This window comes from Spermophilus citellus (genome assembly GCF_964194105.1).
Source record: "Spermophilus citellus genome assembly, chromosome: 5".
Taxonomy (NCBI): domain Eukaryota; kingdom Metazoa; phylum Chordata; class Mammalia; order Rodentia; family Sciuridae; genus Spermophilus; species Spermophilus citellus.
In genome coordinates, this window is record NC_138186.1 from 138,837,530 (window position 1) to 138,855,972 (window position 18,443).

At 34.7% G+C, this 18,443-nt stretch overlaps 1 protein-coding gene across 3 annotated transcripts in view; it reads left to right on the top strand.

Annotated features, from left to right (window-relative positions):
* The window catches only part of ENPP3 (ectonucleotide pyrophosphatase/phosphodiesterase 3), a 103,118-nt gene extending 85,140 nt beyond the window's left edge, over nt 1-17,978 (top strand). For 2 of the 3 annotated variants that reach the window (XM_081294621.1, XM_081294622.1), the window contains 5 exons: nt 4,568-4,706; nt 7,537-7,614; nt 8,374-8,506; nt 10,661-10,817; nt 17,725-17,978. In XM_081294621.1, the coding sequence (XP_081150747.1) occupies nt 4,568-4,706; nt 7,537-7,614; nt 8,374-8,506; nt 10,661-10,817; nt 17,725-17,895 (678 nt within the window). In that variant the 3' untranslated portion in view covers nt 17,896-17,978. The other variant, XM_081294623.1, reaches the window with a different exon arrangement.
* The last annotated feature ends 465 nt before the right edge of the window (nt 17,979-18,443 follow it).

Genomic DNA, 18,443 nt, shown 5'->3' on the forward strand with positions numbered 1-18,443 from the left:
TCTTTGTTTCCAAAAGATCCTGTCCTTTCTCTGATCCCACAGAAGGACTTGTCTATTTCTCCCTCCATGTGACAGGATGGAATTCTAGCAATTTTCTGCTTTCTAATTCAGAAATTGCTCTGTTCATGTGTTGTGGTTCAGGAAAATTACATACAAGGATGTTTTGAGATTCACATAAAAATGTTGTAAATCAACCCTGTGTTTGAAAAATCAGACTTTAAATAAGTCTGGAACATGAGCCCCCATTAGTCCATGCCTTAGTTTTACAGAGTTTTAGGTTTTTTGTGGTTTTGGTGGATTTTCTAACTTTTGTTGTTATCTCAGAAGAGTTCTGGGTAAGTAGTTGTGACTTGAAATCACAGTCCTACAACTGCTTCTAAGCCAGGAAGACTGCTCAGGATGTAGGTGGATTTTGCTTCTGGGTCGTTCAAAAGGAAGATGTGAACTGGTTTTTCTGTTGGTAGCTAAAAAAATGAAAATAAAAGCAAGAATCGTGATTGTTATTTAGAATAGATACTTTAGAAATTTAATATGAAATCAAAAGACTTTTTAGAGGAGAAAAATCTATTGTTCTGTGAAAATGCCCCATTTAATGTACATAAGTATAATGTTATATATTATAATGTTTATGTATATATCACCCATTCACTAAATTGCTGAATTTTTAAAGCCTTTTTTTGTGTGTCTAAACCTTATCGTAACCATATTTGTAAGTATTTTAAAAATTATGATTTTATTATATCTTAGAAACTTTTTTTTTGACCATGAGAAATAATTTTCTCTTTGAGGAAAAAAAGTATACAATCAGACAAACAAAACTATAGCATTTAAAAGTATAGCTATTATCCTTACCATAAGACCAAATTATAACTATCCAATCTTTGAATAAGTATGCTTTAACTTTTACATTTGGCCCACAGTAAGGAGAAAGTATTACTCAATCAAAATAAATTTGTCTCCTGTTTAAGTTCTGTTTGTCCCCTTGTCATACCAGAAGTAGAACCATCTCATTTTCCTATCTATTCTCATCATCTGCTTCTCTTGAAGATTTGAAGAGGTAGAGATTTGAGATTTTATCTGAGTGTCTTATTAGGCCCTGTTTATTATGTTTCTGAGTTTTCTCTGGCTTCAGAAGTACCAGGGACTCTGAACAGAGGGCAGAACTAAGGCTGTTTCTCTGTGTGTTGGCGGGGGTGGGGGGGGGGATGGGGGGGGATGGCTATGTGGCAGTAGTGCTTCACCATCGCCTTTTATCATGAGACCTTGGCTCAGGAAGGACATGACCTCCGCTCCCTCTGTCCTTCTAGAGGCTGCCTTTGGCATCCTCTCACCTTCATAAATAAGGCCACATCCTGCTTTCCTGGTCTTGATTCATGTCTACTTGGGGGTTTGAGTTTGATATGTGAGAAATAAATTTCAAGATTTTTAGTTAGAAGAAAACATGTAACTTATTTTAGTTCTTTCTGGCCCATTTTTCTTAACCCCACATGCATGCTACTTCTAGAAAATGGTCAACAATTGCCCAACTAAATTTTTTGAGCACAGCTTTTATAGCCATTGTCTCATGAAAAATAACAGTAAACTTCCCTTCACATTTTCATAATTTAAACTGTTGGATATAGGCATTCCAGTTCTCCTGCATTATGGATTAATGTTTTTGTGGCTACATTTACGTATTTTATATTTCTTTAAGAGAAACTTATTAAACATATAAGAGGTTAGAGTAAAAAAAGGAAATAGCAAACTCGTTTTCCTTGGTATTTATGGGGCTGATTCAGTCAGCAGTCATTGTCCCCATGCTCCCATTTTTACAACATATTTGTGTGCCATTTTATTGCCAAGTGGAGAAACTGGTTGTTCAGAACTGTTCACTATGATATATTTTTGAAACAATATAAATGAGTGGTTTTAGTTTTTCAGATTCTGCCTTTTGAAGGAGAGCAGAATAAATGATGAGAGGTAATCCAACGCATTGAACACAAATATCTTCATATTTCTTCATTTATTTCTTGCTTTGTTAGAACAATTGCTTAAGAGCTTCCTTAGAAAGGAAGAAAAGAAGATGCATGTTTGAGACTGTGGATGTCTCAAAATGTTTTGATTCTGCTGTGTACTAAGTTGATGGTTCAACTGGATTTAAAACTTTAGAGATTTATTTTTGATGTTTACATGCACAAATGAACACATGAAATGGGTTATACTTAGTAGAAACAGGCAATACTGACATTTCCGTACGTGACCTGGTGTTCCTAATTAATATTTTTTTTGCAATTGATTCAACTATGCTATAAAAACCTTAATAACTAATTGAATCTCTTTCTTGCAAATAGGACACGAAGCCCCATGCTTCTTTAGTCTTCTGGGCACAGTGAAAACAAGTCGTAAGATGGCTTGTCCTTCCATGAATAATGTTCCCGTCTCGTGGTCTTTTCTCACACAAGCTACATGGCTTCAAGATAATCTGGGCAGAGGTGGAATATGATGTCATTTTGACTGAAGAAACTGCAGTCTGTAGATAAAACTTATGGTCGATCCATGAGTCGCTCCCCCTTGGAACCGGGAGGGAGGGGTGGCAGTTGCAGGTCCTAAGCCCTTGGCAGCATTTTGAAACCTCGAGGAATTGAGACTTTTTTTTTTTAAGTTAATAGGACATTATATTTCTGGATTCATAGTCTAATATGCTTATATTTTCCATACTTTCCCCCATGTATTTGCCTTTAATTTCACTTTATGAGACATTATAATTTTACCTTCCAGATCATATTCAATATTTGTCTCAGCTGTCCCATTTTTTTAAATCCCAAGACCTCTGTTATCTCCTTTCTTATTTTCTTTATTTTTGCTATATATACTCTTTCTGAGAGTTCTCTTCTGCTCTCTATATTGTCTCTTTTTTCTTCTTGGTTCCTTTTTCCCACCCTCATTGAGGTGGTCCTTTGCTGTCAGCTCAATCATTAAGGGGAGGCAGCAAATATGGTTAGGGCTTTCAAGCTCATAGACTTCTATAGGTTGATTAGGAAGCTAACAGCCATTTTGCTTTAGACTTCCAACAGTAAGTATCTAGTTTTACTTTCAGGTTTGATTGTTTTCCAAAGACAGAGCACTTCAGATCTGATCCAGTGAATATGATTTGCAGGTTAAATGGAGTAATGAGATTGGGAGTTTTATTTAATCCCATTGTTTTCAATATGGTGTGCCTGCCCTTTGTGCCTTCCTTTACTCTGGGCATCTCTCTGGTTTAAACTCTCCAGAGAGTAAACATTTTACATGGCCTCTCTAACCTGTCCTCTTGTTTCTAGTCCTACCTACTACATATATTCTCTGGTAGACTCCAGGTTCTACCCTTCTGGGCCTCTACAGTAAGAATCCAATTCTTTCTGTTTCCCCTAGTCATAGGCTCTTGGTGGTCAGTGTTTACTGATCTACTCAATCAGATTACTACTTGTTTATCTGCTGGGCAACTTCATTGTGACTGTTTTTTCCCTCATGGAATTTGAGAAGGTTGTAAAGATAAATGTATGTGTTCAATCAGTTTGAGAAGTTTGCTCAACTACTGTTTGTTTTCCAACTGGAGCTTTATAGTATGGTAGGGAGTAAAATCTCTTCTTGGCTTTCCCTGGATTCTCCTTGATTTCAGCTGCTACCCACTCTAGACCTCAACGTGGCATTCTCCTGCGTATAACTACAGCATAGATGTGTGTATATTGCCTTTTTCTTTGCAGATTGACCACACATTTTAGACAACATAGCCAGTTTTTGCTCTTAGCACAGTGCAGTGAATAAAGGAAGAATATACTAATTTAACTTTATTTTTTAATTATTTCAAGTTTGTTAAGAAAAATATTCATGGTGGGCAGTAGAAGACATATAAATCAATCTCTGAAAAATTAAACAAATTGTATAATGTTCACTTACCCATAGTAATATAATGAATATGAAATATGTCACCCTAAATACTGAGGTTAGGCAGCACATTTTTAAGATATCCCCAGTGAATAAATTATTGTATTAGTCTTTAGAGTTACAAAGACAATTATTTAAAGAAAATTCCTATTTCATGATGAGTGAATTATAGATACAAATTTATTTAAGTCCAAAAATAAGTATGTTTATATAACTACATCTTCTTTGAATTAGCCTTAAGTTATTTAGAAATTCTTGTCCAGTTCATGTCTATAGTTCTAAAATAAATTGTTTTATTTTATTTTCAATTTTTGTTTGAATGTACAAGATATATCACCACATAAAAATTTGATCCTGAAAAAGATTTTGGGTTCTGGCAATGCTTCCATTTTTCCTCTGTTCACAATTCAGGTTTTAGTTTGCAAAGATTCCTTTTCAAGAAGCATTTGATTTGCCCTCCCAATGTCCTCTAACCGGAAGGGAACCACAGAAAACAAGAAAACATTGCTGAAAACACCCATTTGCATTGCTTGCGTAGACCTGATTCACTAAGAAAATAGGAAGAGGTTAAATGAAAAACACTCCAGGGAAGTTATAAACCATATAAGGCAATGGGTGAGCCACAGCTGTGGGTGTAATTTTTTTTTTCTTTTCTCTCTTTCAGCAGGGAGACACATCGCCTCCTCCTCCCACTGTCTCAGACTGTCTGCGGGTTGATGTCAGGGTTACTTCTTTTGAGAGCCAAAATTGTTCCTTGTCTTTTCCAGACGAGAAAATCACCTACGGCTTCCTCTATCCTCCTGGTTAGTAGAGCTCTTTTTTAGAGCAATAGCTTAGAAAGCCCTCATCAGCTGGATGTGGGCATGTGCCTTAAACATATACTCCCCACAAAAACTACCTGCTTGGGCTAAACTAGCTGCCTAAGATGCTTCCAGTGGTTGTGGGCTGGCCAAAGGCAGAACAACAGCTATCATAAAGACTAATACATTTTGCCACGGGAAGCATGCATCAGCTCTAATCTGCCCAGATGTTTAGAGAGGTCGACAGGTTTAGGTTTAATTTTAAAATGGAAGATTCTTTGGAGAGTAACACAAGCATCTAAAAAAAACCTTTTTTTTTTTTTTTTTTCTGGCTACTTCCCAAGCTAAATTCTCCATTGAGAATGCAGCTGTTTCTGTGAAAAGAAATCAGAGTGGAATTCTGGACTGTAACTCATGCTGTGTGCCCAACAGCTTTGAACTGTGGGTTAAATAGCCACAGATTTTATTTATTTATTTGTTTGTTTTCTGAGAGCCATAGTGGGAAGTAAAAAGACTTAATGAAAGCTAGTGGCATATCAATTTTAATCCCTGACATGGAATTAAAGTTAATAAATTAATATATTTTATTTAAGTATCTTGATTGAGTAATCAGGCCTTCTAAATGTGTGTGAATCCTAGGATAAAGCTTTAAAAATTGCAATATGTTATTAGTAAAAGTTTTTAGCTTGGCAAATAAAATTGTAGATATTAAGCTGAGATATTGGTTAGCATTAAGTTATGATGAGGAAATTAAATTAATAAGTAAACATTTTATATCAAAAATATTAACGATGAAATGAAACTTACTTCTAACCTTCTACTACAAATTTTAACTCATTGTTAGAAATGGAAATTCCATTATAAGTAATTTCTTATTTTTCTCTAATACAGAAGTAGTATATTGTAGATTGCTTTTCCAACTTTCAGAGCTTAGTTTAAAAAAGTAGAAAAGGCTTCTAGTACTGGGAACACTATGTGAAATCTTCTGTCTTCCTTGCACTGTGGTGCCTACATATTGGTCTACTATTTTAGTGTTAGTTAAAATACTCAGTCAGACTAGTTCAAATATAAGAAATGTTCAAATAGATAACTCATAGAAGTGGAATTGTGTAGTATTTGTCTTTGTGTCTAGTAAATTTTGTTTAGCATAATGTCTTCAAGGTTCATCCCTGTTATCAAATACTGAAGGATTTTAAAAAAGTCAAATTCATAGCATCAAAGAATAAAATAGTAGTTGTCAGGGGCTAGGGGAGGGGGAAATGGAGAGTTACTAATAAATAGCCATACAGTTTCAGTCAAGCAAGTTGAATTAGTCCTGGAGATCTGTTCTACAATATTACACCTCATTATGGTTTGGATGTGGTCTTCCTTTTGGTGTTCATATGCTGGAGGCTTGGTCCCCAATGCAGCAGTTTTAAGAGGGAATGGAACCTTTAAAAGGTAGGACCTAGTACAAAGCATTAGCTCATTTGGAGTGTTGCCTTCAGAAATGATTAATGCCAATCTCTTGGGAGTGAGTTCTCAAAAGAGCAAGTCTTTATAAAAATAGCGAGGCTGGCCCCTTCTTTGTCTCTAGTTTCCTTGATAGCCATATGATCTCTCTGGCACACCAATATTTCCCTTTCTGTTTCTTCCGCCCTGTTGTGTTCTAGCCAATAGGACCCTCACAAGAGGTCAAACAGATGGGGTCACCCTATCTGGGACTTTCAGACTCGTACTAAATTGTGAGCTAAATAAGCCTCTTTTCTTTGTAAGTGCCCAGCCTCAGGTATTTTGCTATAGACCAGAAGACGAACTAAATACACACAGAGATAACAATACTGTTTTCTACACTAAAAAATTTGTTAAGAAGGTAGATTTCTTGCTACGTGTTTTTATTGAAATAAAACTTTAATAAGTTTGCAGTTTTTAATTCTGATAATAATTGAATGAGATAGATGCCATGAAACAAATGAATCACAGAGGAATTCAACACTTTGCCCAAGTGGTATAGCTAGTGAGCAGAGGGGCTCCCCAACTTGGGGAACTGCTTCCAGAGCACACTTGCTTAATACTCACTGTGCTACAAGGTACACCTGTAATTCCTCAGAGCCAATTATTTGTGATGTTCTCGTCAGCAGTCGCCAACAAATAAAAATTTATTTTTTTATGAAAATTTTGTTTTGGAAGATTTATTCATAAAGGCATTGTTATTTTGTGCACGTTCAATATCTATACGTCTATATCTGGCATTGTATTTATTTCCTAGGACTGCTGTAACAAATTATTTACTTAAAGTAACACACATATATTTTTTCACAGTTTTGGAAGGTGGAAATCTAAGATCAAGGCATTAACAGAACCAAGCTCCCACTGAAAGCTCTAGGGGAAAGTCCTTCCTTGGCTCTTCAAGCTTCTGGTGGCTCCAGGCATGCAGTTGTATCACTCTAATTTTTGTGTCCATTTTCATGTGGCCTTCTCCTGGATGTGTTTTCTGTCCTCAAAACTCCTCCTTATCAAGACATCAGTCATTGGATGAACAGCCCACCATAGTCAACAATAATCTCATCTAGAGATCCTTAACTATATCTGCAAAAAACTCTTATTTCCAAATAAGTTTATATTCATAGGTGTGAGAGGGTTGGACTTGGACATATTTTTTTGGAGGGTCACATTTCAACCCACTATAAGTATCAAATGCATAAAACTGCTTGCATTCTTGATAACCTCTACTAAAAAGTACTCAATACTTCTGCATTTTGACTACTAATAAACTTACATCAATATATAACAGTAATAGGTAGTTCATATTTTCTCGTGTAACTGGATTTAATAGGATCCATTTGTTTTTCAGCAAACAGTAGAACTTCTAATAGTCGATATGATGCTTTAGTTACAAGTAATGTGGTCCTTATGTATGAAGAATTCAAAAGTAAGTGTTACTTATTTTATCTTGAAATATCTAAATGACTCCTGGAATATCCAAATTAAATATTTATTTTACTGCAATTTGTTACATTATTAAAAGTTTGTTCTGATGTTTTAAATATGGGTACAGAAAGATCTCTGACATACTTTCTTTTCAACTTTGAGGAACATGTTGCTAGAATTCTGATAATTTGATTTTAGCTATTAACTGCAAAGAGCTATTTACAAAACTAAATTTTACTGACACTCACCATAAGTAAGTGAAAGGTAAATGTTTGTATCCAGAATAATAATTAATAAGACAGCATGTGTGTTTCATTTTTAACACTTTTTGTCTCCAAAACAACTCAGCTTTATGTAAGAATTTGGAGACATATTTAATTGCAATTTAATGACTGCAACTATAGCAACAAAAACCGTCCTCAGGGGCTGGTTTTGGGGCTCAGCAGTAGAGCACTTGCCTAGTATGTGCAAGTCCCTGGGTTCCATTCTCAGCACCACACACACACACAAAAAAAAAAACAAATAAATAAAGTTATTGTGTCCAACTACAACTAAAAAAGTAAGTATTGTTTTTTTAAAAAAGGGTCTTCAACATGGCTGCTTATTTTTGTTGCATGAAAGAAAGAAAGACCAAACCATCATTGATTGTCAATTGTAGAAGTAGAATATGATACTATGTAAATGTACTTATCTATAGGAAAAACTATTACCATGTTCAATAAAGGTAGATATTTTTAACATCTTATTTTTTCATTTTTAGAAATGTGGGACTATTTCCAGGGGGTTCTTCTTATAGAATATGCCACTAAAAAAAATGGAGTAAATGTGATTAGTGGACCAATATTTGATTATAATTATGATGGCCATTTTGATACTCCAGATGAAATTACAGAGTAAGTAATATAGCTTGTATTTTTTATTTTTTACCTTTGGAAGTACTGAGGGGTTGCATCCAGGGCCTTGCACATGGTAGGCAAGTGCTCTACCACTGAACTATGTTCTTAGCATTTTTAATTTTAATTTTCAGATAACCTCATTAATTTTCCCAGGTTGGTATCAAAGTGTGATCCTCCTGTCTAAGATTCCCAAGTAGTTGGGATTACATGTGTGAGCCACCAAGCCAGCTAATTTGGGATTTAGACTTAGCAACAAGTATCATGAGGGGAAATCCCGATATTTTAAACATAAACTATGTATTTTAAGTGTTATATGATATATTCATATTTAGATGTTATTGTTGACTATTTTCAACCTAGTCTAAATATTTAGCAAAAAAATTAAATGGCAAAAAATTAAACTAAAAGGCCAAAAAATTTTTCAGGCAGAGTTTAGCAAAATTTTCATTTGAAAGTTTCTAATAATGGAAAAAGTTAAAGAAAGATTGTATAACAGTTAATAAGGAGGTAGGGAAAACTTAACATGCTACTGATAAATATAGAAGCAGTTCAATAATAAATGAAAAAACTCAAGTAAAGACTGCTTATCTTAGTCACAAGAATACTGAACAGTTCATAAAAAACATCTCCTAAGAGAAAATGTAGGTAGATTTCACATGCAAAACTAATCCAACTAAACTGTACATCTCAATATTAAACCTGTTCATAATAGGTTGCTGAGAATTAATTTTGAATGCAGTAATAGAAATAGAGCGCTTCAGAGAGAAGTTTTATCCATCACTTCTTTTTATTATCAAAATATAGGAAGGACCAAACTAAACAATTACGATTTCTAAGTGTATTTTATATAAGGTAATGGTTTCTACTATATCTTCTGATCAAGTAGCCTTTGTATCTACTAAGTGGGTAGTCTTTATTTTGTTTACCTTCTTATTTCAGTGTTTATTGCTTTCTACCTTTCATCATTGAATATCTGACAAATACTTTGATGTTCTTTCCTGTATGCTAAGTATTTTCTAATCATTTACATATACTTCATTGAATCTACAAAACAACCTTATATTCAGTGCCAATATCCCCCAGTTTAAGATGAGTAAACTGAGGCAAATACAGTAATATATGAGACAAATTCCACAAGTGGAAGTGGTAAAGAAAAATACGAACCCAGATAGTCTGTTTCTGAGTCACACATACCAGTCATTTATACCAGCTCATGTTCCTTTTAGTGGACTCATACTTACATCTGACCCCTACTGCACACCTAAAACTTTTCAAAGCACTTGCACATTTGTTATTTGAATCCAAAGCACTGCCATATCTTTTGTATGGATTTATCCCTATGTCCACACTGTGATGTTGTATTTTACTCTGCTGTTTCACTGCTGTGACTAAAGGACCCAACCATAACAATTGTAGAGGAAGAAAAGTTTATTTGAGGGCTCAGGGTTTCAGAGGTCTTTGTCCATAGGCAACCAGCTCCATTTCTCGGGGTTCAAGGTAAGGCTGAACATCACAGCAAAGGGAAACAGCTCACACAGTGATCAGAAAGCAGAGTGAGAGAGACTCCACTTGCCATTTTCAGTTCAATTATTCCCTATCAGGGGATTAATTCACTGCGTTAAGACTCTCACAACTCAATCACTTCTCCTCTGAACCTTCTTGCATTGTCTCACATGTGAACTTTTGGGGGACACCTCACATCCAAACCATAGCAAGTTGGTAGTACAAGTCCACTTACTTATTAAAGCTGAGGAGGCTCAGTAATAGAATGATAATTAGTGAAAGTAATGATAATAAGTGAAAGTACACAGCCAGAGTTGGAATCTGGGCTCCTTCATTTCTAGCTCCTGCTCTATTAAAAAAAATACCACTGTGAAGAATGAAGTCAACAAAGCCAGAAAACACAGCAAAGCAGAATTTGTATTCTGATATTTTCCCATAATTTTAGAATGGCCAATCTTGGACTTCTTCTATAAATCTGTACTGACTGATGGAATTAAAAGAAATATATGATAAAACATTGTACCCTCCATCTGTTACTATGTTTTAATGTATTTTTACCTTGGCATTTCCTTAAAACTATACAAAGACATTTATGATCCTTCAAAGTAAAATTCTAATGACATCAAATCTTTTAAATTATATTTTTAGACATGTAGTCAATTCCAGCATCTTCATCCCAACACACTTTTTTGTGGTGCTGACAAGTTGTAAAAACCAGAGTTTTGTACCAGACAATTGCCCTGAGCAGTTGGATGTCCTACCTTTTATCATCCCTCACCGACCTACCAATGTGGAAAGCTGTCCTGTGAGTATGCTTTGAGAGAGTCCTGGGACCTCAGAAAATGATTGCTCAGAGCTCCTTTGGGTCTTCATAAAAGTGACTCTTAAAATATGTATGGGCATAGTTGGAATAAAAAATGACTAAATTTTAAGGTTTTCTACAGGTGACTGATCTCTGTCATTAATATCAGACATGTATCTGCATACACACACACACACACACACACACACACACACACACACACACACATTCACCAGGGAAGGGACATTTTCATTATTTTTTTATTCTGGACACAAATATTAAGATTCTGTCCTAAGGTTGGCTTTAAATTCATGTTTCCTCAATGAACATGTAAATATAAAAATTTTATCAATTTGAAACATGAGGTGTGAAATTAATTTTACACATACACATACACACACACAATAAGTTAGCTTAAGTAACATTCTTTGTTAGGTTAGGCAAATTTTGTGTGAATAGTTACTTTAGCTTGAATACACAAACACTTTAGAATGCACAAAGCAGGAATACATTGTCCCTTCCCTTAAGAAGTTTATATATGACTTTGATATATAAATAAGGTACTGATACATAAATGAGCCAGTCAATAATGTAAGAATTATTTTCAAAGTTAAAAATTAAGATATGTCACAAAGTTGGGTTCAGTTGTCAAATACTGTTAAAAGGATTCGGTGTTTTGGAGTTAAGAACATATTTAGTTGTCATAATCAATAAAGGTTATATAAAATGAAGTGAGAGTAGGGCTGAGCCCTGGACAATGGGCAGAATTTGTATAAGTTGAGAAGACTGTGGCTCAAGTGGTAGCGCGCTCGCCTGGCATGCGTGCGGCCCAGGTTCGATCCTCAGCACCACATACCAACAAAGATGTTGTGTTCGCCGAGAACTAAAAAATAAATATTAAAAATTCTCTCTCTCTCTCTCCTCTCTCACTCTCTCTTTAAAAAAAAAAATTAAAAAAAAAAAAAGTTGAGAAGACTAAGAATAGTGTGTGAAGAATGGAGAAGAATTGGTAACAATAGGACAGAAGAGCCAAAGGAAAATGTAAACTCAAAGCTGAATCTGAGATTTTAAAATGTAGATAATTAAGGAAAATACAAAAAGAGGAATGAGAACTTTTTTGGTAGATAGATAGGATGGTTAAGTTTAGGCATGTCAGGTTTGTGGAAATAGGTATTCACACGAAAAATCCTATTGGCCATTAGAGACTGGAAATTAAAACTTAGGCTCTAGGCTAGATGGAGTTTTACATATATTCTGTCATGTTTTCAACAAGAAATCTGTTTTCACCATGTTATATCATGGAAAGTACTTGCATTTATTAGCAATTACTTTTATTAGAAGCCTAGCATTTACATTTTACTAAAAGCCTAGCAAAATGGAAAAAGGCAAGATAAGTAGCTCAACAGAGAGACAGAAAAGTGCTGTTAAATTTCAAAGCAGAAATACTTCTGGGTAGGGAAGGTGATATTTTAGCTCAGTCATGCAGAGAGGATTTGACTAGAGTGTTTGAGCAGTCTTTCTTTGACTAAAGATGGAGGACAAATGTCAGATGCTGAATAGTGGGTCACTCATAGTCCTAAAATAAGGGAGGATAGTTTCAAAACAAGAAACTCAGATGTTGTTGAGTTGAATCCCTTCCTCTTTTTTTCTGTCAGTATTTTTTTTTAACTGAGACCAGGGTAAACCACCAATCTTTACTTCCTCTTCCAAGAGCAGACACTGACAAGTGATAGAGTATGGTACTCTTCACCCAGGAATCGGGGTCAAGCAGTTATCACTGAGGCACTAGGTGGCCATTATAGGATGATTATAATGGACATACAAAGAAGAAATTATTTGCCATCCCTGGTCTAAATCCTTATGACCCTCTCTCAGGACTTTTGAAAACAAATCTTAAGTAGCTTTGTGCCGGGGGCCAGCCCCGGCGGGGTCCAGGGAGTCCCGAAGGAGGAGTGGCGTCGGCGAAATGATGAGACAGGAGTCGTTCCCTTTGAGCAATCTTCAGAGAGAGAGCTAAAGCAGCTTTTCTCTGGGTCCCCTTTTTATTACAATTTTTCTCATCATTATAGATTCACAATACGTCATTGATTATATAACTTAAAACTTTGCCAAGACATGACATTTCCTTAACCATGATTGAGAGCACACCGATCTACATTCTTCCAGGATATGACCCCCAGCCATACAATCATCAAAGTACAGATTCGTCAATAAAACATGTCACCAATTTACATCCTTCAGATTTTCCCAAGATTTACTATTTTTCCCAAGATGTTATTTTCTTATTAACTAATGTCAAACTACTTAACCAGACTCTAAGTCTCCTAATTAATCATTAACCTAAAGTACACCTGCACTTTATTTTTAATCTAAAATTCCCATCTAAAAAAGTCCCTTTAAATCTTATATTTAAAATGTCCTAAAGTTTATGAATCATCCTTAAAGCATATCAGAAACCTATATAACTAAAGACTTAATAATTTCTAAACTTAAGAATCTAAATAATATTTTTAACATTATTCTAAAACTGTGTCTTATAAAGCTATTTTAATTAATTCCTAAATTTATTCTCATAAAACTGGTTGAGCTGCTTTCTCAGAGAGTTTCTTTTGTTTCTCAGTCAAGGTACACTAGTTCTCAAATAATTTGTTTCTCAGTCAAGGTGTACTAGTTCTCAAAGAGTTTGTTTTTCAGAGGATGATTGTTGTCTGTTATTAGGTTTGTCCACAATGTACTAAGATAGAAGAATAGCCTTTTATTTTGTCCTTGATATGCTGAGGGGTGGGTAGCAGAACAGCTTCCAAGGCATGAATTACCTGTTCTGTTCTAGCCATCTGAAATTTAATTGTTTGGCATTTAACATACTCATGCCTCCTGTGAGAAACATAAGCATGAAAATGCAAAGTCCCAATTACATAAAAAAGGGTCTCATGGTTTCGGCTACCCACCAACCAGTGTGGCTTTGCCAGCATTCATCCTCACTGTGACCCTGTCAAGACAGTGGGAGAGCGGCTTTGCCAACACTTTTTCTCACTGTGACCCTGTCAAGACAGTGAGTGGGGGATCGCCTTCACCAGCTTTGCTATCTGTTGTCCTCTTCTTCACCTATGTGGACCAATACCAACTTGCTCATCTTAAAATTTCATTTTTGCTTATGTCATACTCCTTCATACCAAAATTTTTGATCACCTATACTGAAAAAAAAGCAAAGCAAAACAAAAAACTCCCAGTTTATAGTTAAATCTCTTCACAATTGACTCTCAGTTGATGCCGCAAGCTCATGCTCAGGCTGGATGGAGTCCTTGAAATTTCTTGCACATATTTTGAGTTTCCCTACCTCATCACTGTTGCCTGTATTCTTCTTGCTTCTAGAATATCCTCCTTTGCCATTTTCTAAAAATTCTACCTGCACTATAAAGTTAATTGCAAATTGTATGAAGCCTTCCCTGATCATCCAACATGGAAACAATCTCCCCTAAATAATAGGGCACCATATTTTTTTGAACAGGACATCATCACCAATGGGTTGGACCACAATCCAGAGTTTTGAGGAAGTTGTGGTTTATTAATAAGGATATGATATTCATATGTATTATTCTGAGTCATAATGTGATGAGTATGAAGCAAAGCAAGTTATGACTACATGAGAGATGGTGAAGTTAATAAGATGCAGCTGTCAATTAACTGTGAGGAAGAGGAAGCAGGATGAGAATTAGAGGTGCCTGATAATTTAAAAATGACTGGCCAGGAAATGTATAAGATAAACAGTTGTTTTGGGGAGGGATAAATTTCTCTTGGTGGTTTTCAGTTTGAGACTAATTATGTATTTAGAACATAAGAGGAACAGTGCAGAATAGGACTTAAATGTATGGTTTAGGATTTAGACATCTTGGATTAGTTAGTAACTTGACCTAATTGAACTGTTAACTTAATAACAGTTTCCTCATCTGTTATATCTAATAAGAATAAAAAATTTCACCTCCCTTTATAAAGTTGTCATGAGAATAAAGTGAGATGATTCATATAAAAAATTAAGAGTTCCTAATACGTAGTAAGTGAATGGTGGCCCTTTAAAGGAATCATATCTTATGGTGGAGTTGCATCCTAAAGACAACATAAGATGAAAGTAAATCCCCATAGTCAAATCACTTAGAAAGTATAATACATGCACAAAGTGTTCCTTAGTTCAAGCCAGCTAATATTTTCACTAGCATAAGAACAGGTAGTTATGCTACAAGCATCTGATGAAATAGTTGTCATGATTTAAGGGTTGCATGTGTGAAACCTCAGAACATTTATGTCTTCTAACCAGTGCACAAAGTTACCCACTGAAAGAGGTTTGAGGGAACTGAGACAAGCTGTAGGAATTGTAGATTCACAACTTCACCTCACACTTGATTTAGAGAACTAGATTCATATTTCTTTTATTTATTTATTTGCTTCCCTATTCCTTCAATCTTTCCCCCTTCTTCCTTTTTATTTTTCTTTAACTTTGGATGTTAATTCCTGTCAGAAAAATGAAAATGTAGCCATGAGTTTAACTAACTATTATTATAAATTACTCAGAAGATATGGGGAAATATAGGTATGGTATTATAAAATAAATCAGAAAACATGTCTATTTGGCATTAAGTCAAGGGAGCAAAATAAAATTGCCAGAGGAAAGAAAGTAGAAAGGAAAAATCCTAAGGTCAAATTGAGAGAAAACTCAAGGATGGGAAGAAGTAGAGGCAGATAAGAAAAGAGAAGCTATCGCCAAATGAGGGATGGTTAGTAGAGCTATGGAAGACAGAGGAGGAACATTCTAAAGCTTGGGCTAATCCATTAAGTGAAAGGTCCGCAGACACTCACTAATGAGGTTCCCCTGGCAAAACAGCTGCCTTGGTGTGCTAGCAGCAATATGCAGACCCAGTGTTATGGAGAGAGAATGAGGAAGTGGTTAGGAAGAAAGAAAAAACTGAAATAGATATCCCTTAAAAAATGAACAAAGTGAGCTGTATTTTGGTAGGTATGTAGTTCTTCTGTTTATGTCACTGGGCTAAGATACACTAATAACATGTATTACATAAAATCAAAGCATATATTTAAATAGCTCATAAACCATATATATGTAATATTGCTCTTAGGCTGGGGTGCACTGTACAACTAGAGAATTATCTATAGGTAGCTGCTGTTCATATTGGCTGCTGCAGGTGACTTACCTGGTGTTAAATTTCCAGTATCACCTCTGCATACATACAGCTGCATATGGTACTTCACAATTATTTTACTGCAATTTAAAAGAAGGAAGACTATCAGGTGTTTGGTAATACTTGGTTGGATGGATAACAAATAAGCCAGGAGAAAAAGAGAGAGAGAATCAAGTAAGTCAACTGGGAAAAAAATGTTATGGGAAAAAGGTGATCAGAAATATTAAATGCTGCTGAAGTATGACATAGTAAAGGCATGTAAAAAAAGACTGAGTTAGATTCCCACTGGAAGACTAAGCTTAACTTAGCACACCATATTTTCATTGAAAATAAATTAACTAACATCATGAATGTCACACAGAAAATGTTCTAGTGGTTAGGAACAAAAAGTGACTTCCTCTTTTTTGTTTTTTTGTCTTACTTAAAGGGTGGCTGCCTGTTTTTTGAGTCTGCATACTGAAAAAACAAGCAAACCACAGTGCTTAAGTAAAATGAGAGTGACTAAAACACATTCATTAAATAAACATATGTTGAAACTTCGTGAAAATTTAACTGAAAAGTAATGATATCAGAAATATTGAATATTAGAAAATTAAAACTAGGTGCAGGGGTACACATCTGTAATCTCAGCTACTCAGATGCCGGGGCAGGAGGATCACAAGTTCAAGTCCAGCCTGGGCAACTTAGCAAGACGCTGTCTTAAAAGATAAAAAGGGATGGGGATATGGTTCAGTTGTAAAATAGCCCAATGTTCAATCCCTAGTAACACACACACACATGCACACACATACATACAAAATTAATAAAGAATGTGTCACAGAAATACATGGAACTAACTTTTATATGGTAAAAACTTGGTAAAAGTTAAATGGCTAAAAGATAACCAAAAAAAATACTCAACTATCAAAATATTCAGGGCAATAAAATTTAAACAGGCACAAAATGCTCTTTCACACACATGGATTGACAAAGATTTGGGGATACAGAGAGCATCTTCACTTGCTGTGAGGTATAAATTAGCATAGACCTTTTGAGGAGTGCCATGTTTACATTTGGTTAAGTTAAAATTGCAGATGCTCTATGACCCAGAAGTTTCATTTATATATCCTAGAAACCCATGCTTTTAAACCAAGGAGGCCCAGTTATTCATGACAGTTTCATTTGAAAAGGTAAAGTCGAAAAAAAATAAGCTAGGCTACATTAAAATGAGGTACTATAACAAACTCTAGATAAAAACAAATGACCTGACTAGATCTGGATATGTCACTATCTAGATTATAAACATAAAAATGAATGAAAAAATCATTAGAACATACCAGTTATTATGTCACTTATATAAATTTGAAGACTCATAGACCAATACTATATATTATATTTTGATGTGTAGTGAAAGTTTAAAAATTACTTTGGATTCACACTGACTCATAGTAATGTTTACCTAAAAACCAAGAAACATTGGAAACTTACCTTCATCTGCAATATATTTCCTTTAAAAACTTACATTTGGAGTAAATATAAAAGTGGCTAAACTTTATGCTTTTGTGGCAGCCTGTGTTTCTTATAGTACATTATTTCACTTTTTGTTTTATTAAACAAAATTTAATTGTATAAAAGATTTAAGGCAATACATTTTATAAAAATATTACTTCTAAATAATAAAATATATCTCTGTTAATGAAAAATCATGCCCTAGGAAAAACAGTCTTTTTTTCTCCTTGCAGGAAAATAAAAAAGATGATGTTTGGATTAAAGAAAGATTTAAAGCACACATCGCCCGGGTTCGTGATATAGAACTTCTTACTGGACTCGACTTTTACCAGGAAAAAGCACAGCCTGTCTCTGAAATTTTGCAGCTAAAGACATATTTACCCCCATCTGAAACTAGTATTTAACTTAATTTTTGAAACAATTTTGGCAAAATGTTGATGGTATTTTCTGTTGGAAAATCATAAAATAAAATTTTCTATTTTTCCTTAACTAATCCAAGAGTCATGTTGCTCAATTTTCATTATCCTTTGCTCTTCTTTTATATTTTTGTGACTGTGCATTATTTAAAAGTTGAATTTTTCCCATGTTCTGCCTTTCCTATTGTATTTATTATCCCATTCATAGCCTTGGGCTATATTTTTCTGCTCAGTATTATCTAAACAAAAAGAATAACAAAAGGAATAGGTCTTGCTTGAGAATTGCATCAATTCTACAATGTGTCATAAAACTTTTTACATTTAACCACTAGACAATATTTAATAAAGTAAAAATGCACATAACTTTGGTTTAGTAATTTCACCTGTAATAATTGTCCAAATAGATGTCATTTGCACAAATGTACACATATTTCAAAGATCAGAAAACATGGAATTTAAACAATGGACTACTTAATTCCATCTGTATAAACAGAGAAGTAGCTCTATGTATTATAGATAATATGTCAAAGGAATGG